At 48.4% G+C, this 22,759-nt stretch overlaps 1 protein-coding gene across 1 annotated transcript in view; it reads left to right on the forward strand.

The window, feature by feature from the left end:
• The window catches only part of STK10 (serine/threonine kinase 10), a 120,191-nt gene that overhangs the window by 46,255 nt on the left and 51,177 nt on the right, over positions 1 to 22,759 (forward strand). The window contains exons 3-4 of the mRNA XM_067732846.1: positions 5,050 to 5,098; positions 10,275 to 10,424. Coding sequence (XP_067588947.1) covers positions 5,050 to 5,098; positions 10,275 to 10,424 — 199 coding nt within the window. The remainder of the gene's footprint in view (positions 1 to 5,049; positions 5,099 to 10,274; positions 10,425 to 22,759) is intronic.

The following is a 22,759-nucleotide window of genomic DNA, read 5'->3' on the forward strand; positions in this document are numbered from 1 at the left end:
TTATTGCTTGTGCTTTTGGTGTCACCTCTACCCAGCTGATCTTCATCATGCCCTTTGATACACACACACTCAAAGGCCCACAAATCTTTTTTTTTAAAAGATGGGAGGGGGGGCTTCCCTGGTGGCTCAGTGGTTGAGAGTCCGCCTGCCGATGCAGGGGACATGGGTTCGTGCCCCAGTCCGGGAAGATCCCACATGCCGCAGAGCGGCTGGGCCTGTGAGCCATGGCTGCTGAGCCTGCGCATCTGGAGCCTGTGCTCTGCAACGGGAGAGGCCACAACAGTGAGAGGCCCACGTACCGCAAAAAGAAAAGAAAAGAAAAAAAAAAAGATGGGAAGGTATTTAAATAATTATATTTATATTTATTTAAAAAAATATTCATTGAAATACTCTTCTGTTTCAATCTGACCATCTCTAATAAGGCAAATCCCTAAAGCCTCTTTGCCAATACCCAGGGCTTCTCAAACCATCATTTGGTAAAGGCTCGCCAGGATGGTCTTACATCCTCCCCAAGCCCCTAGCTCCTTGGTTAGAGGCAAGAAGTAAAGGAAACACTGATGATGAAGTTCAGGTTAATTAAGGAACATAAAAGAAACAGTAATTCTACCAGTTTGTCCCCAAGATTTCTGTACCACCATCTTACATTATGTTTTTGGTAGGCGGAGGAGAGATGTGACTCTAGGGTCCAGACCTCTTGCTCTTTAGCGAATTCCTGTAGAGCAGTGGTTCTTAAAGTATAGTCGTGGGGAGAAGCAGCAGCATCCCTGGGGCATTTGTTCAAAGTACAGATTCTTGGACCCTCCCCCAGACCTACTGAACCAGAAACTCTGGGGTGGGGCCCGATTATCTGTGTTTTATCAAGCTCTCCAGCTCCAGGCTGGGTTACCCACTGTGGCCACAGGTTCTGGGTAATTATAGCCACGATGTGCCTGCACCACTCACCTCTGTCTGCGTCTGCCTCTGCCTGTGGCCTTAGGGCAGGGACCTGTCTGAATCGTCCTGGGTCCCCAGGCTTGTCATAGACTAGGAGCTCAGGTAGTGTTTGTTGATCAAATACTTCTTTCGTGGCCCCCACTTTGCCTAGCAATGTGAGCCCTTGGGTAGACTCTCAGCTGTTGATGAGTTAAGCTGATCAAAGACCTCCCTTCACCAGATCCTGGGAAAACCCTCGGTCACAAGCTGCTTGCTGCCCTCTCGAGGAAGAGTGATAGATGAGCCTCTGATGGGTTCTAGGAGTCGGTCCTTGGTACTGGGAGCTGTTGGATTTGGGGCTTGGCGAGGGCTTAGAGGCCGTCAGCTTTGTGCCCAGGAACCCTGGATCCCGAGGAGCCTCCTTTCATCACAGGATGCTCTGGGCATGGTCCTGCCGGGGCCTTCATCGTGGATGGGCACAGCCCCATCCCCCTTCAGATGAACAGATGCGTCTGTAGCCATGGGTGATTTTAGGCCAGTACTTTCCATTAAAAAAAAGAGTACTCCTAATATAAAATCTTATTTTACATATTAGTTGAATAAAATATGGAAAATACATGAAAGTACAGAACACCGGTAATCCTTCTGTGGGTACTGATGTATGTTTCTGTTCTCTCTTCTAAGCAGGCATATTTAGTAATTTCCTAAGGCATCAAGATGATTATTTTATTTATTGTTTTTATTGCCTTTATTGAGATTATTATTTTATTAATTAAACCTCATGCATTTCTGTAAAAGCCCTGAGAAGTTTATAATATAAGCCCCCTGTGACCCTAGCACTGGCAAGCTGAAAGGTAAAGTGTTAAGATACATGTAATGGAACCTAGTGAGAGAACCATGTCATGAAAGGGACATTTTTTTTTTTTTTGGCATCACATAAAAGGCACCAAGACATGAAGCTTTTTAAACCAAAAGGACAAAAAAAAAAAGCAACTTTAAAAAAAAAAGAAGAAAAATCAAACTTTATTTTGCCACATGTGAGAGTACAGTTGGGCAGAATTACAAAAAGCTAATTAATGGAACATCACTCTGATTAACTCTGAACAAGGACTGCTGTTTCAAAGAAAAGCTTCGGGCTTCCCTGGTGGCGCAGTGGTTGAGAGTCCGCCTGCCGATGTAGGGGACGTGGGTTCGTGCCCCGGTCTGGGAGGATCCTACTTGCCGCGGAGTGGCTGGGCCCGTGAGCCATGGCCGCTGGGCCTGCGCGTCCGGAGGCTGTGCTCCGCAACGGGAGAGGCCGCAGCGGGGAGAAGCCCGCGTACCACACACACAAAAAAGCTTCACAGTTTGAAGTGCGGGTTACAGCAGTGGTCCCCAACCTTTTTGGCACCAGGGACCAGTTTCGTGGAAAATGATTTTTCCATGGACCGGGGTGGGGGTGGGTGGGAAGGTTTTGGGATAATTCAAGTGCATTACATTTTTTGTGCCTTTATTTCTATTATTATATCAGCTCTACCTCACATCATCAGGCATTAGATCCCAGGGGTTGGGGATGCCTGTGTTACAGGGCAGTAATCTCCTAAAGATACTTCCTCAGGGTCCATATGCAAATTGTGACGTATTATAGGTTTAATCCTGGCATAGAATGAAAAGTCAGTACATTTATTCATGGAAATAAAACCAAAGCTAAGCTCAGAGCTTCCCAGCAGCCAAGGCAAAATAATAATAAGTAAAAAAATACGGGAAGGGCAAGGGGGCATGGAGCTCTTGAATTGCAGAAGAGGAAACAAACCAGAATGGCACAGTGCTCAAGCTTTCCTAGTGCTGACCTGGGAGAGGAGGGGTCATGGGGGACCTTGAGTAAGGATGTTGTGTAAGGGACAGTTTAACTGAAAGATGCAGGAACTGCCTGGGTTTGACCACTTCTCATTACTGACTTTTGATACGGCAATGGGTGTGTTGATGAACTGTAGTTCCGGGAAGGCATATTTTTGTAGGAGGCCTAAATAGCATGGTCTAAGTGTGACACTCTCTAGTGATTTCCTTTGCTAGATTCGACAAGTGCCTATTAGTTGGTGTGGCTTTTGTGTTGGGCATGTCGTTGACTGTCTTGATGATGTTGGAGGGAGAGAAGCTTAGTACCATTTTACAGACGAAGAAATTGAGGCTCAGGGACACTAAGTGGCTTACCCAGGGTCACATAGCTAATTAAGAGGCACTACCACCTTTTCCTCTTCAGCTGCCCCCTGTTAGAGAAGGGAATGTCTGAGCCTGTCCTGTGTCTGCTATGTGTGAGGCTCAGGCTTGTTGCTTTATAAATACCACCTCATCCAACCATTACAGTAGTTCTGGGGGCATCCACAGTATTATCCCATTTTGCAGAGAGGTAGGTCATTGCCAAGGCCGCAAAGATAGTAGCGGGTGAAGAGCAGGGGTTCCCAGCCTGGGTTTGGTGGTGGGACTTAAGGGCGTGCAAGAAGTCAGTGGAATTGCACACAAACATTTGTTTGCATTTTTCTGTGTGAGAGGAGAGAGGGTGGCTTTCGTGGGGTCTCAAAAGACAACACGAAAACCAAAAAAGCCTGAACCTCTGAGCTCAAGGAAGGAATCATAGGAACAGCTCATACTGACTGAGCCTCACCCGTCGCCCGGCAAGGCCCGGATGACTTTGTCACTCCTGTGGGGTTCGGGCGTGTATCCCACCATCTCACAGGCCACTTAACTAGTAAGTGGCCTTGCTTGGTGACTAAATTTGGCTTCTTTTCCGCCACTGCTTCTCGTAGCTGGGTTTTTTTCTAGCAATTAACAGGATTTGGGGTTCTCTTTTGTGGAGCTGAGGATTATTAAAAGGCAGAATGAGACACTGAGCTTCGAGAGGTCAATGCCTGTGTCCAGGTCACCCTGACCCCTGGGAACAAGCCTGGTTCATTGGTGGTTGGTTAAATGAACAAATGAATGAGTGAGTAAGTGGGAGAAGGTAGTACCACTTCCTCGTGTTCTGGGTTGCAGGACATTAATCCATCTCTGATGACTTTGATTTAGGACGACAGTCACCAAAATGGTAGAGAGGTAGTCCGGGGGAGCTGGGGTCAGGCCTGATGCTCCGATGGCCAGGCAGGACCAGAGTGACTGTAGGAACGTCAGAGGCCAGGTCTCTCCTCCTCGGCAGGTGGTGCTGTGTGAGTGGGTGGGTGCCCCCTTGCATCGCTCCCTCCCATGGTGAGTAGCACAGCGTGTGGCAGGCCTGTCTGCTGTCCTGGGTTGGGAGGGCGGTGCAGTCTTGCTACACCTGGTCCCAGTATCTCTGGTGTCCCTGGCCCAGCTTAAAGCCCCCTGCTTGACCTCCTTTTGTTTCTTGCCCCCAGGGGTGTCCTTCCCCCTAAATATACTTAGAGCTGGGGCCCAGCTAAGAGTAATAGCATCAGCAGCCCCATCTTACAGCTGAGAAAACGGGCTCACACGATGGAAGTGACTTGCCCAAGGTCACAACTAGTGAGCCGTGGGCTTGGGACTGGGTCCAGACATGCATCACCACATCCTCCTGTTTACATTGCCAGGAAGCCTCTGGAAGGCGGCCACAAGCTCAGAGGCCTCATCGGAACCTTAAGGCTAGTTCTCCGTCCTCTGGCTGGAGAGCTGGCTCTGGCCCAGCTGGGTCATGGCTGAGGTTTTTCCTTTTCTATTTAGGGCGACGAGCCTTCTTGACCATGCTGCAGGCACTGTGTCTGCCTCTGCTGAGCTTGGTTGGAGGGACTTTACAACAAGCAGGGGCCGGGAGCCCAGAGCTGGAGGAGATGCTGGGAGTGCCTTAAATTTTGTGTCACTTTCTGCCTTCCCCACCCTCCTCTATCAGCACTTTAAAAAACAGAGAAAGCATCTTCTCATATAGGAGAAGGCAGGAGCCTTCTCCTATATGAGCCTAGAGTGGGGCAGGAAGGATAGGAGCCTAGAGTGGGGCAGGAAGTGTGAAGATGGGAGTGGACCAGAGAGGGAGGGCCTGTGTCAATACCCACGGCACTTTTTACTCTAATTGCCCTTTTCCATCCGCCGTGCTGGGCTGGGAGCCTCTGGAAGGCTTGGATCTGGTGGCTCTCCCAGGCGCCTGCTCATTGTTACTTTGCCTTGTATTTTCTGCAGATCATGATCGAGTTCTGTCCTGGGGGAGCTGTGGATGCCATCATGCTGGGTGAGTTTTTTGCTTTTTGTTTTTTTTTCTTGGCGCGGCATGCGGGATCTTAGCTCCCCAACCAGGGATCAAACCTCTGCCCCCTGCAGTAGAAGCGTGAAGTCCTAACCACTGGCCCACCAGGGAAGCCCCCTGGGTGAGTCTTCCTTCATGCAGTGCAGTGGTGCTGGTGTTGGCGCTGCTTAGAACTGGTGTCCATCACTCCTCTGCCCCAGTAATGCCCGTGGCCTGTTTGAGTACCTCCCCACTCTGTCCCATTTTGGGAGCAGGGGCTGGGTTACTGGAGAGGATGCAGGACACTTGGAAGACCAACACTTCCCGTTCAAAAAGCCACATGACCTTGAGCGGGTCATTCTCTCCCTCAAGCCCTCGGCATGACAGGTGTGGTGCTCCCTTGCCGGACCCCACAGTACTCCTAGGAGGTGAAAATGAGACACCTGAGGGAGGTTCTTTGTAAGGTGGGGATCCCCACCCATTCTATAAGAGCTCAGTGGGGAAATTGTTGTTCCAGGCAAGCTTGAGCAGTAACAAAAAATATGTATTAGTAATCACCTCTATTTTTTGAACGGCCACTATATGCCAGAGATTGTGGTAGCTGCTTTCATGTATATTATCCTCATGTATAAAATCAGAAAGAGCATCTCTGTTTTATTGACCAGACTGATGCTTAGAGAGGTTAAGGAGCTCGCCCAGAGTCACACAGCAGAGCTGAGATGTGAACCCAGGTCTGGGGGACGCTGTTCCTAATTGCTGCCCACCCTGCATTATCCTTTGCTTTTGCCAGCCTGGTGAGCAGTGAGTGAGGAGAGGTTGAGAGTCTTGGGCCCAGAAGGTTGAATAACATGTCCGGGATTCTGGGGCAGTTCAGGAGAGGAGAGGCCCTCAGTATAACATAGCACCATTCAGCCACGTTTTTATTGTGAAGAGGGTGTTTTCTCCCTCAGTTTATCTCAGGAATGTCTCAAATTTATGGCAGCCCTTTCCCATCCTGAGCTATAGAATGCTGGCTTTCCTTGCAGAGCCTCTTGCCACTCCCAGAGTTCCCAGGTGGGTAAATGACAGTAGGGAACAGGTTACGGGCGCTTGTGGTATGGCCCTTGGGTGTACCTTCTCCCAGCAGAGATTGGCTTTGAAGATTTTCATTGTTCTGGGTAGAATCTGACAACGTAAAAATGATGGTCTTGTATGAGTTCAGATGCTCTAGGTTATAAGGGCTATTCAAACTGGTTTAGGAAAAAAAAAAGTTAGGGGATGTGGGAAGGGGAATTTATTTGCACTAATAACTGAAAAGTTTAAGGGTGTCAGGCTTCAGGCACAGCTTGAGCTAAGGGTTTTAAAAACATTGTTGTAAGAACTTGGTTTCCTTCTCCAACTCTTGACCCTACTTTCCTCTGTGTTGGCCCCATTCTCATGCTGATTTTCGGTTCTTGGTGACAAGATGGCTGTGGGAGCTCCAGCCATCACATCAGAATTCCAAATAGCAGGATAGAAGAAGGAAGGGTAGGACAGGTCCACAAAAACACATCCCACTGCCACTCTTTTAAGACACCACAGAAGCCCCACATGACACCTCCATTTTCATCTCACTGGCTAGAAGATAGTAACACATAGCTGTAAGGGAGGCTGAGAAATGTGGTCTTCTGGCTGGTTGGCTGTATGTTTGGATATTTTAAAAAGGGGAGAATGAGAACCAACGAGCAGCCTGCCTCTCCCGGTTTGCCGCTTAGCTGAATGAGACCCGGGGGAGGATATCAGAGGGGAAGAGGCACTGATGAGTCCCAGGTCCTTGAGCTCATTCACAGCTGGGGCGTCACCCCGGGCTGTTGCTCAGCCAGCAGGCAAACTCACCCTGGGCTCTGTGTCTCACGTCTCCCGGTGGAACCGACGGCTCCGGCCCCAAGTGGTTCGCTCCTTTTTGGTGGCAGCAGTTAAAGTGCTATCATCATGTTAGAAATCCAGGTGGGAGAAGAGAAGCTGGGACAAGGAGAGCCAGGCTGCAGCTCTGTGGTCAGGGGTAGACTGTCCCGCAGATGCCCACCCTGCTCAGAGGGCCTTTCTGCCCTAGGTTGCCTCCCGTCGCCTTGCAGACTTGTGCAAAGTGATGAGCCTGGGCTTGGGGTCCAGGCGTCCTGAGGTCCATGCCAGGTTCCTTGGCTTGGTAGCTGTGGGGTCCTGGACTGGCTCCTTTACGGCACGGGCAGAACATGCACGCGGCACATCACCACGTGGCCATCTTAGTTTGTTCTGATCCTGTGGGCCACGCCTTGCTAGCTGCTAAACATTTTGGCTCTCAGCCCTCCTGAGAACAGTAGGGTGAGGGGCGGGTCTGGATGTGGTTTCGAAGGGGACTTAGACTCATCGGCAATAGACTCATCTGCAATGTTGCAGCTTCTTTTATTAAGGAGAAAGCGTTCATGTATTGCTGTGTAATCAAGAATTCATCTTAAAAATTTATCATACTGTGTGATTCCAATTATATGCCTTTCTAGAAAAAGATGAAACTATAGGGACAGGAATCAAATTAGTGATTGATTTGGGGCTGGAATGGGGGTGAAAGGGGCACAGGGGAATTTGGGGGAGTGATGGAAATATGTATTCTATTAATAAATTGTGGTGCTGTTTTTGTGGCTACCTACATTTGCCAAAGTTCATAGAAGTCTATACCCAAAAAAAGGTGAATATTACTGTATGTAAATTATATCTCAATAAACTAGACTTTAAAAATATGTCTTATCTATTTACCTCACTGGATTATTGTAAAGATTAAATGAAATAATGTACCCAAATCCTTATCCCTGTGCCTAGTGCATTGTAAAGGCTCCAAAATTGGTGGCGTTGAGATCATGGTCATCACATCATCACTTTGATTTTTCCTGTTTCATTTATGTAAGTAAATCAGACATGAGCCAGACTCATTTTTGACATTTAAAAATTTGCTGCAGGGCTTCCCTGGTGGCGCAGTGGTTGAGAGTCCGCCTGCCGATGCAGGGGACGCGGGTTCGTGCCCCCGTCCGGGAGGATCCCACATGCCACGGAGCGGCTGGGCCTGTGAGCCATGGCCGCTGAGCCTGCATGTCCGGAGCCTGTGCTCCGCAACGGGAGAGGCCACAGCAGTGAGAGGCCCACACGCCGCAAAAAAAAAAAAAATTGCTGCAGATAATCTGACATAATCTCAGGACCAGCAATCACCTTTTATTGACTGTACTCCATGCTGAGAAGTTAACATGCTTTATCGCTGGAGCCCTGCCTACATCCATCATCATACTCCCATTTTACAGACCAGTAAATGAAGATGCAGTGGGATACAGCAACTTGCCAGAAACCACACAGCCAGTAAGAGGCAGCGCTGGGTTCAGGCACAGTCTGTGTGGCCCTGAGGTCCCCTCAGGCTCTGAGCCTAGACCCCTCCTGGCGGAAGCGCAGGGGTTAAGGATGAGCAGTTGGGAAGGGGAGCAGTTGTGGACCCAGAGAGAGGGACCTCTGGTCCAGGAGCCCTGCTTTGGGGCCGGGCTTCCCAGGACAGTGCAGTTGGCACCTCCACCCTGGCCCTGGCCCTGGCCCTGGCCCTGGGAAGTCAGAAGGGAGAGTGCTTCTCCAGCCAGAGGGAGGCCTCAGTGCAGTGCTCTGGCCCACCAGCCTGGGAGCCTGCAGCCTGAAGGCTGTGAGGCTCACCTCAGCACAGGGAGCTTGGGCGGCAGCAAAAACTCAATAATCACGGTGACCAGTGGGGCAGAGAGTGGGGCATGTCGTCCTTGACTCTTCTCGCACCCTGTCTCGCCACTGCACCCACCTGGTCCCACACTCTGTCATTCCCCCCTCCCCAACCCAGGTCAGGAATCCTTCCTCTTCAAAGCGTTGGCCACCTTCTAGCCCTCCTGGACCACGGTGTGGCCCCCAGCCAAGCCCCCTGCCCACTCTTGTTCCCTGCAAGCTCTTCACTCGCTGCACCAGGAGGAATTTTTTAAACGCAAAACTCAGGTTGTATCTCTGTCCCACTCAGAGCCTCTCCCAGACTGCCCATTGCATTTCAAAGAAAATGCAGCCTCCATAGCTCCCGCCAACCTCCGACCTCCACTTAACTTTCCCCGCCAGCCAAGCGGGGTCCTTTGCACATGCTGTGGAACTCTTCTTTGCGTTCCTCACCTGCTCAGAAAAGAAGTCCCTGCCGTCTCTAAGTGGACGCTGGGTTGTGCATAGTGTGTGTGTCTGTGTGTGTGCGCGCACGCATGGCCCCAACCAGCACATAAGAGGCTTTTGGTGACGGCCCCTCACCTTCCCCATCTCTGGTACCACCACCACCGGCCAGTTAACATTTTTCAACACCAGCTCATGTCACCTCCAGGCCTTCGCTTTGGCTGGTTCTTTGACCTGGAATGCCCTGCCCCACTTTTCTCCTCTCAAACACCTGTTCTTCCTTCAAGACACAGCTCGAATGCCCTTTCCTCTGGGGAGCTTCCAGATTCCCCAGGCAAAAGGGGTTGCTGCCTGTCCTGCCCTCCCATGCCCCCCAACCCCCCTGTGTTCCAAAAGTTGCTTGTCATTTCCATGCCCTTCTCTGTGTCCCCACACCCAGCACGGAGCCTGACACTCAGTGCCGGCCCACAGAATGGGTCTCTGCCCCTCAGAAAGGTTGTGTTTGCAAACCTGAGCTCTGAAGACAGGCTGGCTGGTTTTTTTCTTTTTTTGCGTACGAAGGCCTCTCACTGTTGTGGCCTCTCCCGTTGCGGAGCACAGGCTCCGGACGCGCAGGCTCAGCGGCCATGGCTCACGGGCCCAGCCGCTCCACGGCATGTGGGATCTTCCCGGACCGGGGCACGAACCCGTGTCCCCTGCATCGGCAGGCGGACTCTCAACCACCGCGCCACCAGGGAAGCCCCAGGCTGGCTGTTTTTAATCTCAGATCTGTGACTCCCTACTGTGTGACCTTGAACAAGTGACTTGACCTCTCTGAGCCTCAGTTTCCTAACCTGTGAAATGGCGGAACAATTGTGCCTGCTCCATAGTGTTACTGTGAGGACGAAGCAGGTACCCTGTGAAGTGCTTAGAAGTGAACCTGGTATACAGTAAGTGCGCAACCACATTGGCGGCTTATGTATTTCTTGTACCTGGCAGGGGCCTGACATGGAGTTGCCTGCATTGAGCACTTGCTGAGTTGACAAGTTCTCTCTGTTTCCAGAGCTGGACAGAGGCCTCACTGAGCCCCAGATTCAGGTGGTTTGCCGCCAGATGCTGGAAGCCCTCACCTTCCTGCACGGCAAGAAGGTCATCCACCGGGATCTGAAAGCTGGCAACGTGCTGATGACGCTTGAGGGAGACATCAGGCTGGGTAAGGGGTGTCTGTGGGCGAGGCGGGAAGGCAGAGCCCTGCGCCACCTGCCGGGGGTGTTGGCCTGGCCTCTGCGGGCAGGAGGGAGCGAGTGTGGATCCGCACTCCCATGGGATGTCGAGGTCCTCCCCGGTCTTCCCCGGGCCGCAGGGCCACAGTTCCCATCGTGGCTGCATCTAATCCAGGGTTCTCAACCGAGGGTGATTTTGTCCCCCGGGGACAGTGGCAATGTCTGGAGACATCTTTGGTTGTCACAACTAAAGGTTGGGGGAGACCACTGACATCTGGTGGGTAGAGGGAGGGATACCCAGCACCCTACAGTGCACAGGACAGCCCCTTGCTACCAAGAGTGATCCTGCCTACAGGCCAACAGCGCTGCAAGGAGGCACTGGCCCAACCCCTTTTGCTCTTGCTTCTGATTGGTAGAATCTGAGAGAGAGTGATGGCCGGAAAGACAGCCCTCATCCATTCCCAGACAGAAAATAGAACATCAGGGGCAGATAGTGAAACCTTATTAATTTTTTTTTTTATGTCTCCTCTCTGTTTTTTTCTTTTCAACAGTGGTAAAATATACATAACAAAATTTATCATCTTAACTGTTTGTAAGTGTACAGTTCGGTGACATCAAGCACATTCAAATTGCTATGCAGCCATCACCACCACCCGTCTCCGGAACTTCTTCATCTTCCCAAACTGAAGCTCTGTACCCATTAAACAGCATCTCCCCATCCCCTCTGCCCCCAGCTCCTGGCAACCACCATTCTCTCTCTCTCTCTTTTTTTAAATTTATTTTTATTTCATTTTTGGCTGCATCAGGTCTCAGTTGCGGTGCGCGGGCTCTTTGTTGCAGCACGCCGCGGGCTCCTCTCTAGTTGTGGCATGCGGGTTCCGGAGCACACGGGCTCTGTAGTTTGTGGCATACAGGCTCTCTAGTTGAGGCGCACGAGCTCAGCAGTTGTAAGCGTGTGGGCTTAGTTGCCCCTCGGCATGTGGGATCTAAGTCCCCTCCCCAGGGGGTCTAACCTGCGTCCCCTGCATTGGAAGGCGGATTCTTTACCACTGGACCACCAGGGAAGTCCCCAACCACCATTCTCTTGAATGTCTCTATGAATTTGACTACTCTAGGAATCTCATATAAATGCAATCATTTGTGTTTTCGTGCCTATTTCACTTAGCACAATGTCCTCAAGTTTCGTCCATGTTGTAGCATGTGTCAGAATTTCTTTATATTTTTAATAAGTTTTTTTAACCAAAATAACACATACATGTGTCGTCTACTCCTACCATCTCCCTTCCCTGTCCCCCCACCCCAAGACAATCACTTTTAACTCTTCTCATATTTACTCCTGCGTAAATGCAGGAGTAAATATGAGAAGAGTTAAAAGTGATTAAAAATAAAATAATAAAATATAAAAAAAAGTGGTAATAAAAATAACGCATATGTATCGGTTTAGGAAGCACCCTCTAGATGCCAGCCCTCAGACAAGGCACTTTCCAGACGTCATCTCATTTAGTCAGCACTCCTGAGGGCACGTGGGGGAGGGGAGGTGACTCTACCCATCACAGGTGAGGACGCTGAGGCCCACAATGGAATGAGATGCCCAGGATCAGTCCATGAGGGGGGAGAAGCAGCAGGGTTTGGACTTGGGTCTCCCTGACTCTAGCTGCCAGTGGACTGGCTCTGTCACAGGTAGAGGGAGGTGGCCAGGGAAGAGGCAGGTCAGGGAGAATCTGGGAACAGAAGAGTCTTATGTGCTCTGGGGAATTCAAGGCAAACCTTCGCTCAGCCTTCAAGAACATATCAAATGTATATCTATATCCCTTCCCTCTTGGACCTCCCTCCCACCCCCCGCCCCATGCCCCCCATCTAGGTCGTCACAGAGCACGGAGCTGAGCTTCCTATGCTTATGGCATGTTCCCGCTAGCTATCTGTTTTACGCTTGGTAGTGTATATACGTCAGTCCTAATCTCCCAATTCGTCCCACCGTCCTCTTCCCCGCCGTGTCCACATGCCCGTTCTCTACGTCTGTGTCTCTATTCCTGCCCTGCAAATGGGTTCATCTGTACCATTTTTCTAGATTCCACAGATACGTGTTAAATGTACAGCAGAAACTAACACAACATTGTAAAGCATTTATACTCCAATAAAAATTTTTTTTAATTGAAAAAGATATGCAAGATACTAAAAAAAGTAAAATAAATAAAATAAAGTAAATACATACGGTAATACCTAAAAAAAAAAAAAGAACATATCAAATGGAGGAGACAGGGCACAGACAGCCTGGGTCAGGAGCAGCCTGAGGGGCTGTCAGCACAGGGAAGCCCGGGAAGCCCTGGGTAGAGACAGGGATGGAGGGAGGGCCCCAGCAGCCTGGGGCTAAGATGTGCCCAGTGAGGGTCTCCTTTCCCTTGCTGACTTCCTCCACACACCCCTTCAGTCGGGAGGGCGCTGACGGGCCGAGCTGACTCCAGAACCGCACTCGGAACCCAGCAGGAGCAGATGGGGGCATCAGCTTTCCAAATGACTTGACAGATGCAGGTGAGAAAACTAGGAAACCAATTAAGGAGGAAGAAAAGTTCAGGGAGAGTTGAATGTGCGAGTATTTACACAATTACAGCTGGGCCCTGGGAACCTGGTGTGGACGCCTGCTGAGTCCTGATATTCTGTTTTAGAAAATCCTCCTTCCCCCTGGGGCTTGGAATCTGCAGCCTGGTGAAGCAGTGGAGGAGGCCTGAGAGACGAGGTAGCAGTCTGTCTGCCTCTTCCTAGGTCCCTGGGACCGTCTGGGACCCCTGGAGGGGCATTATGCAACTCAGGGCTGCATAAGAGAATTGCTCAGCAGATCTTTCTCCCAAGCAGAGATGTCACCTTATCAGAGACAGTTTGTGTTTCTCGATGGAGTGGGAATAAATGGGAAGCAGCAGGGTGAGCTGAGCAAAGCGTCGGCCCTAGACACAGACAAGCCTGGTTCAGATCCTGACTCTGCCACTTCCGAGCTGGACAAACACATTTAACCATTCAGGCCTCAGTCTTTTCATCTGTGCAGTGGGTGTAACAACAGAACCTCCTCACAGGGTTGTGACCAGTGGGCTGAAACACAAAGTACTGTCACTGGGAGCCTCAGGGTTCTGTCCCTCTCTGCTACTAGGCATTTTGCTTCTTCCTTGTGTTAAATGTTTACTTCTGTCTAGGATTTCAGACTTCCTCTGAGATTCATTTGATAGTTGCCAAGCAGAGCACACATTCCAGCTCCGGGTGGCTGTGAAGCAGTTCTTCATGGCCAGTGGGAATCCATTTGTGCAGAGAGGGAAAGGAAGAGTGTCTGCCACCAGAGACAGTCAGATGTAAAGTGGGGTGAGGACTCTGAGGTCCAAAGATCTGTGCTCTTGTCCTGGACCTGCCTTTGGCCTTGGATGAGTCACCTAACCCTTTTGAACCTTACTTTCCTCAAACAGAGTGGGGTAGTAGTTCTTACCTCATGGAATTGGTATGATGATTTAATGAGGCAATATATGCAAAGCATCTATAGGTGCCCAGCCTATCAGAGAGAGGCCTGGCAAAGGTTGAGTTTCTTTCCTGGGCTGAGGGATGTCTCACAGTAGCTGTCATGAGGAGGAATGTTCTTCATTCTCCAAAGAACCTGTATTCCTCTCCCCAGAGGTGCTTCTCTGAAGATGGGAGGTGAAATTCACAACTTTTGGGGTCTTTCAAGTTCCGAGAAGAGGTCTGAACTGGCCTAAAAATCAAAGTGCCTAACACAGAGCCTGGCACATAGTAGGTGCTCAGTAAATAGTAGTGTCCAGCATTGCCATTACTTTATCAGCTCAAGTTACTACAGGATCTCTACTTCCCAAAGGCCCCCTGATATTCAGGAGGCCTGGCAGGAACCAGTCACCTGCCTCTCACCCCCACCTGGACCCTAACCCAGAATTCCTGTGTGCTGCTGCCAGCAGGCTGGGGTCTTGGTTCTTTCATTGTGGCTACCAGGCACTGAGCCAGTGTTTGGTATGTAACTCACTGAATCCTCACAGACTACTGATAACATTTTACAGAGGAAGGATTTGGCACCTAGAGAGGTTAATTAACTTACCCAAAGTCACACAGCTAGTAAGAGGAACAGCTGGGGTTTAGACCAGAGCCCATGTGCTTAACCACTACCCTCCTTAGACTCTTGGTGGCAGGTGATAAAAACTGGTCACGCGACTTAAGGCAGACAGGAGAATGTGTGTATATGGTGTATGGAACCGTGCTGGGGAAGATATGCAGCTGGACATGGAGTTAGTTGGACCCTGGAAAACAATGCTGCCAGGACTGTCTCTGGTTTCTGCCTTTCTGTGTATGTTGGTTAGGCTCTCAGTCCAACACACACAGCTTCTGGCTGGGTTTAATTTTACTTTCCCCAGCATTGCCTCCTGCAGGATGAACTGAACCTCATCATTTCAAGTCTCAGAGTCAATAATCCCAGTGAAGAGCTCTGATTGGCCCAGCGTGGCTCAGGTGCAGATCCCTGGACCAATCAAGGAGGCCCAGTAAGGAGGGCTTCTCTTATTGGCCCAGCTTGTAGTCAGTCTCTGAGAATGGAGGCGGGATCATGTAGCAGTATGGAAGTCCCCTTCACCCTCCTGAAACAGTGGGGTTGTGGGTGGGCAAGATGGTTTTTTAGAAGGAGGAAGGATTTGGACTTGCCAGAAAAGCAAATTGCTGTCCACCATAGACTGGCACAGCCTGCTGGAGTAATAGAGACCCAGAAGAGGGAGTGAGTGAGGCAGAAGTGGATGGAAAGCAAGAACAAAGGACTGAGTTTGCAATTGAGGTTGAGAGAGACAGAAAATACCAGAAAAATGCAGGGTTATGTGGGAGAAGAGAGAGTTGATGAAGGCAGTGAGGTAGGAGGCTGAAGATGGAGGGGAATGAATGGGAAAGCAAAGCCCTCATTAGTGGTCATGTGTACCTGGTTGCCTAAAAAACAAAAGAAAATAAAAATAGAAACAAAAATAGAGCAGTTCTTTCAGTCTCACAGTTGGTTGCGTAATATGACCCCCATTTAATAGATGAGGAAACTGAGGCTCAGAAACAGGAAGTAGTTTATCTCAGATCACAGTAGACTCTTCTCACTTCCCTGCCTGGTACTGTTCCCATGATGCTCCTGGGAAGGCAGAAGTCCTGATAATTAAGAGAGGTCACTTGGGTGACTGGTGGAAGCCTCTCTCTTTTGAGCCCAGGCATGCCTCCGGCTGCTCTAAGGAAGGAAACCCCTGGGATTCCAGGGCTGGGGATGGGAGCCTTTGATTCTCCTGTCACCACCCCAGTTTCAGCAGGTCCCAAACCCTCTAGAGAGGGTTCACTTTTCTGTCTGCACCATGAGGGCTGTGGCTAGTTCTTGCGCACAGGGCCACTGCTGGCTGGATGGGACACTTTTGCCGTGTAAGGAGATGCAGTGTCCCTGGCTCTTTCTCACTAAATGGCAGCAGCACTGTCTTTTGTTGTGGTAACCTGACTGCCCCCATTCATTTCCAAATACTTCCTGGGGCACATGGCACGACCCCTGATTGAGGCCCACCTGGAAGCTTCTCAGACACCTAGAATTCGAGTGTAAGCCCTGACCAAGCTAGATTGTGGACTCCGCTGGTGTGGGGTGGAGGGTCCAGGAGAGGAGGACAATTGGGCAGTGGTTTGCCTTTAATTGGCATTGTCTGGGGAAAGACTCCTCTTATCTTGGATTCTTTTGGTCGCCTGCGGTTAAGGGGACAGATGAAAGATTCTCTTATATATCTTCATACGTTCTAAGTTCACTGCATGCGCGCGCGCGCGTGTGTGTGCGCGTGTGTGTGTATAATATGTAATGCATTTTACACTGTTATGTAATTTTCTGATTATAAAAGTAATATGTGCTATTTATACATGTATAGAAAGATATGTACAATGGTATTCATTGCAACAGTATAAGTAACAGCAAGAAATCAGAAATGATCCAATTTATTCCAGTAGAATATTACTTAAATAAGTTATGGTACTATCATACAATGGAATGTTCTTCAGCTATTGAAAATTAAGTTGTAGAAAATGTGTAATCTCTTGTAAAGATGTATATACATACTGTGAAGGGGGAAAAAACAAGTTGCAGAATAGTATGTTTAATGTGATTTCATTGTTAAAAGTAGCAAACACCTGAAAATGATCTATACATATAATTTTAATATATTTTTATTTACATATATGATTTTTATTTTTATAAATAAATCTGGAGCTATATGCAGCAAACTCATAAGTGTTTATCTCTGCCAGGATTATGGAGACTTTTTATTTTGTAAATGTTTGAATTTTTGATAAGCAGTATTACCTTGGTAATAAGAAAATAAATATATGAATGAGTATATAGGTAGATAGAGTCGTATAGACAGTTAGGAATAAGACCCACAAAGAAGGAAATTAAAGTCTCTTCTAATCTTGCCAAGGTGCACTGCTTCCTTCCAGTCTTTTTTCTGAGCTCAGAAAGACCAGAGAGTGGTAGAGCACAGACTTAGCGTCACATTTGTCCTTAGATCTGGGTGACCATCTGCAAGTTACTTAATCTCTCTGAACTTCCTTGTCCTCATCTGTAAGATGGGGATAATAATTTTCCCTGCCCCAAAGGGTCATAGATATAAATGACATACATACGGATATAGATGCTGATGAGATGCAAAATGACATACAGAGGAAGGTAAATGATACGCATAAGCCTCTTTGTGTAGCGCTGCACATCTTAGAAGTTCTCAGTAAATACTAGTTTTTATTGGATTAACATGTATTTTAAAAAAAAATTTGGATCATAGTATATATATATATATATTTTTTCCAGTCAGCTTTTTAAAAAAATAGAATAATATCCGGTAATTCCCCATATCCTTAAATATTCCTCGGAAACATGGTTATTTAATGTTTTTCTTTCATTCCGTCATGTGCACAAACGATAATTGACCTATGAAACCCCCAGAGTTGGATATTTAGGCATCTCGTGAGGTTTCTCACGTTATCCTCTCACAAGCGCAGTGATGGGCATGCTTGTTCATGGGTCTGCAAGTCTCTGTCTGTAATCACACCTTTGAGGGGGAGTCTTGGAATTAGGATTGTTGGGTGTGTGCAGCCTGTCGGGTGGTGTTGATACCTGTGGCCAACGTGCCGTTCACGCTGGGTGCGCCAGTTCACACCCCCCAGTGGAGTGTGAAGTTCTTTCACCACATCCTGGCCCCCACTGAGTTTTACTTGAAAAAACAAAAACAAAACCCCACAACCCTCACCCCAAACTTTGTCACATGCATCTCAGCTTTTCAAACCTGCTTTTCATACAAGCGATGCGTACTCTCTATCATAAACGTTTTAAAGAATAAAAGGTGTAGTCAGTAAAAAATGTAAGGCCCCCTCAGCACACTGCCCCCAGCAAAACCCCACTTCCGGGGAGGTAGTCACAATGAGTTTGATGTGCAGCCTTTCAGACTCTTTTCGATGCTTGTGGACGTCTTTGTGTGCACGCGGTATGCGTGGGGCATTCTTTTAAGATGCAACTGGAATTCATACTGTTCATACCACACAGTGCATCGGTCTGTCAGCACCCTGGTGGGGACAGTGTGTTATGGACCAACTTCCAAGTTAGTGTGGACGAAGGCGAATCCGTTCTTTTTAAGGGCTGCGTGTTATCTCATGGTCCGGGTGAGCCCCGATTTACTGAACTATCTGCCATCCAGGCTCCAGCAGCAGCTTAGGTTTTTTCCAGTTTTTCACTCTTTTGCATAATGCTTTCAGAAGCTTCCATGTATATTTGAAATCTGTTTGGGGGGGGGATTTATTTCCAGAAATAGAATTGTTGTCCAAGATATTTCTTAAAACCCAGTTTTGTCATTTTTTCCCGTCCGTTCATTTATTCTGTTGTTCATTTGAGAGCCCTGTTGAGTGTTTCATGTGGCAGATGTGGTGCTGGGATACTGCTGGGGACAAAGCAGAAATGGCCTCTTTCCATATGGAAATGATAATTTATGGAGTCCCCACCTGCCTGCTGCTTTGTCTCTGATTCTTGTTTCAAAATAGGAAAAGGGAAGGGAGGAATGTTTTCAACAGAAGAGACTGCCTGGTGAAAATCTCAGACTGCCTTTGAATTGTCCGAGGGCAGCCATCTACCCGTCGGAGGACATGGCTTATAAACTCCATTCAGGGAGCAAATGGCTGTGGCCACCGCTGCCCAGGGAGAGTGTGAGGGTTCTGGGCTGCAGGGAGGGGCCGCCCCACCCTCCTGGCTGGTCCCCAGAAGGGGAAGTAGCAGACACCCAAAAAGCTGGCAGGCTCTTGCTTCAGGGAGGGCCCTGGGGACCAACTGTGTGTCATTTTGAAAGTTGGTGGTTTCTGCTTTTCCTCTCCCTTCTCCGGAAGGGACCAGTGGGCGCTGTGGTATGGGAGTGGCCAGCTCTAGCCTCCCTCCTGGAAGCCTCACCCTGGGTCTGAGAGGCAGTCGCTCTCCTGCAAAGACGTCGTGGAATGGCGTGCCAGCCATTGTTGGTGTTTACAGGATAGCCAGGCCCGCGTGGGGCCCAGGCGGACCCAGCAGGAAGGAGGTGAGCCTGGCTCCCCATTCTTACCCAGGAGCCCAGTGATGGGGTGATGACTTGCCCAGGCCACAGGGTGGTCAGCAGCAGAGCTGGCTTCTCACCTGGGTTTGCTGGTTTTTGCATCTCACCCTGCAGCAGTAGCTGCTCCCACCCTGGAAGGCGACAGCCCCCCAACCCCAGTAGCCAGACTGTCCCGTGAGCACTGTCATCAGCTGATGGAATAGCTGTTGTCCAGTTAGCACTGACTGAGGTTCGGAGGCCAGCTTTCCTGCCCCTCCCCAGGAAGGGGTCTCAGTACAGCCTCGTCCTTTTCTCGACGTAAGGATCTCAAAGGTGCCAGCTCAGGTACCCATGGAATATTCACCATCGTGACAGAGCATTTACCAAGAGCCGGGCTTGGAGCTGTTTGCTTTATGTGTCATTTAATTCTCACCGCAACCCTACAAAGTGGTTCTGCAGTCTCACCGTCCCCATGTCACCGGCGGGGAAACGGAGGGTCAGAGATTTGGTAACTATCCTGGCCCCTGCCTATTTCCCCCACTTATCCAAGTCCACGCCCTTCCAGCCATGCTGCCCTGCCCCTCCTGGGCCCTCCAGCCAGCTTGCTTCCTCTGCCTGGAAATAGTTTCCCCTAGACCTTGACCTCCTGTCTAAAATAGCCGCCCATCCATCCAGCACTCTCTGTCCCTTTGCCCTGCCTTATCCCTGCATGGCCCTCCTCATTACCAGGAATCACGTGGTGTGGAGAACCTGTTTCCACCACCAGAATAACAAGGCAATGAGGGTGAGGGTTTTGGTTCATCTCTGTGCCTAGAACAGTGCCTGGCCCACGAGGGATGTTTAGTTAGTGCTTGTTGAATGAATGAATAGCCTGGTGGTACTTCCTCCAGGTCCTCCCTTCCCTGCTCTCTTGAGGTCACATCCCCCCACTGTAGACCCTCCCAGCCCCGCAGCCCTATCTTTCCGTGGTTGTGTTTATCTGATTGCTGTCTGCTTCCACAAGTAAGCTTTGAGCTGCCTGAGGGCAAGGACTTCATTTGCTTTTTCCCCACTGTATTCTCTGCCCTGGGCCTGTGTGTGGTTCCAGATGGTACCTGAATGAATAGATGAATGAACCTGGTGCAGTAGAAGGGGCAAGACTGGAACCCACCTCTCTAGTGTTCAGGCCCGTCTCTCAGCATTATGCTCCCTCCTGGTTTGAAATTGTGAGTCTGATTAAAGCACCCGATCGTGGCTTCCAGACCCAGGCGGAGGCTCCCGGGGTGGCCAGCAGTTACATAGCAACTTTGCAGTTTCTCGAAGCCAGGCTTCAAACTGAACATCGACAGTTCTCTCAAGATGTTGCTTCCTCCTGAGTTTAGTTTTTAATGAAGATGAAACTTGGCCCCTGAAGGCCAGAGCACTGGAGAAAATTCCTCTTCGTGGCTCTGGGCTCTTCCCTTAGCAGCGGGTGTGTGAAGCAAGACTGGTGGTGGTGGATGTGTGTGTAAAGAGAAATTATATTTATTTATTTTCTGTTAGTCCTGAAAGTCGTACGCGTTTCTCACAGCAAACTTCGGGAATTCAGAAAATTGAAGAAACCTCGTCTAGTCTTACCACCCACAGACGACCATTTAAGCAGGCTGGTACATTTCCTCCAATAATTCAAAATATATTTTTGCCCTTTTGTGGGGGAGGGAGTGGGGCACAATTCTGACCATACAATATACATCCTCTCCCTTTCCCATTTATCCTATATAAATATACCAATAAAATATTTTAATATTCTATTAAATATTGAAATATTGAAATATATGTTATTTAAAAACTTTATTTTTATTCCCAGTTTTATTCAGATATAATTGACATTCAGCACTGTATCAGTTTAAGGTCACAGCGTAATGATAGGACTTACATATATCATGAAATGATTATCACAGTAAGTTTAGCGAACATCCATTTGTATAGTTACAAAATGAAAGAAAAAATGTTTTCCCTTGTGATGAGAACTCTTAGGAATTACTGTGTTACCAACTTTCATATATAACACCCAGCAGTGTTAATTCTATTTGTCACGTTGTACATTACCTCCCTAGGACTTATTTACCTTATAACTGCAAGTTTGTACCTTTGACCATCTTCATCCAATTCCCCCTACCCCGAACCCCTACACATCTGATCTATTTTTCTATGAGTTTGTTTGTTTTGAAGTATAATTGACAACACTATGCTGGTTTCTGGTGCACAGCATAGTGAGTCGATATTTCTACACTTTACAAAATGATCACCATGTTAAGTCTAGTTACCATCTATCACCACACAAAGATATTACACGATTATTGGCTATAGTACCCACACCGTACATGGCATCCCCGTGACTCATTTGTTTTGTAATGGGAAGTTTCTACCTCTTAACCTTCCTCATCTATTATCATTATGAAAGATACATTAAAATTTAATATTAATATGTATAATTTAATATTAAAATATTGAATAAAGTACTTCAGAACTTTAATGACTACAAAATATTCCACTGTGTTTGTGTATCACATTTTTCTTAATCTGTTCAGTTGTTTACCCTTTACCTTCTTTCTTACCTCTCCTAATTTCCTGGTTCATCTTGTTCTGTGTGTGTGTGTGTATTTGATACACCATCTTAAATTCTTTTAAAAAAATATTTATTTACTGATATAAAATATTTACTGATATTTATTTACTGATATTTATTTGGCTGTGCCAGGTCTTAGTTGCAGTGTGTGGGACCTTTAGTTGTGCCATGTGAACTCTTAGTTGCGGCATGCATGGGGGTCTAGTTCCCCGACCAGGGATCGAACCTGGGCCCCCTGCCTTGGGACCGTGGAGTCTTAACCATTGGACCACCAGGAGAGTCCCTTAAATTCTTTTTGGAAAAGAGAATATATTATATATTGCATACAAGAAGTTTTAAAATCACTCCCTGAAAGCTAAGCGATTGTGATTGTTTTTAACTCGTCTCTATTATGGTGGCACTTCGGTGAATATCGTTACGCATAATTTTTTTTTAATATTTAAGATTATTTCGGGCTTCTCTAGTGGCGCAGTGGTTAAGAATCCGCCTGCCGATGCAGGGGACACGGGTTCGAGCCCTGGGCCAGGTAGATCCCACACGCCGCGGAGCAACTAAGCCCGTGCGCCACAACAACTGAGCCTGCGCTCTGGAGCCCGCGAGCCACAGCTACTGAGCCTGTGAGCCACAACTACTGAAACCCTCACGCCTAGAGCCCGTGCTTCGCAACAAGAGAAGCCACTGCAGTAAGAAGGCTGTGTATACTGCAATGAAGAGTAGCCCCCACTGGCCACAGCTAGAGAAAGCCCACGCGCAGCAACGAAGACCCAATGCAGCCAAAAATAATAAAAGATAAATAAATAATAAAAATTTTAAAAACCCGATTACTCCATTAAGGTAGGTTCCTAGATTTGGAATTACTGCACCAGAAGAGTATGGATAATTTGAAAGGTTCTTGCTCTTTATTGCCAAACTACTTTCCTAAAAGCCTCTCCAATTTATATTCTTTTTTAAAAAAAAAAAAATTATTTATTTATTTATTGGCTGTGTTGGGTCTTAGCTGCGGCACCTGGGATCCATCACTGCGGCGCGTGGGCTTCTCTCTAGTTGCGTCGTGCAGGCTTGGTTGCCCCGCGGCATGTAGGATCTTAGTTCCTCGGCCAGGGATCGAACCCGCACCCCCTGCGTTGGAAGGTGGATTCTTAACCACTGGACCACCAGGGAAGTCCCC

The sequence above is a fragment of the Pseudorca crassidens genome, chromosome 3 (assembly GCF_039906515.1).
Source record: "Pseudorca crassidens isolate mPseCra1 chromosome 3, mPseCra1.hap1, whole genome shotgun sequence".
Taxonomy (NCBI): Eukaryota; Metazoa; Chordata; class Mammalia; order Artiodactyla; family Delphinidae; genus Pseudorca; species Pseudorca crassidens.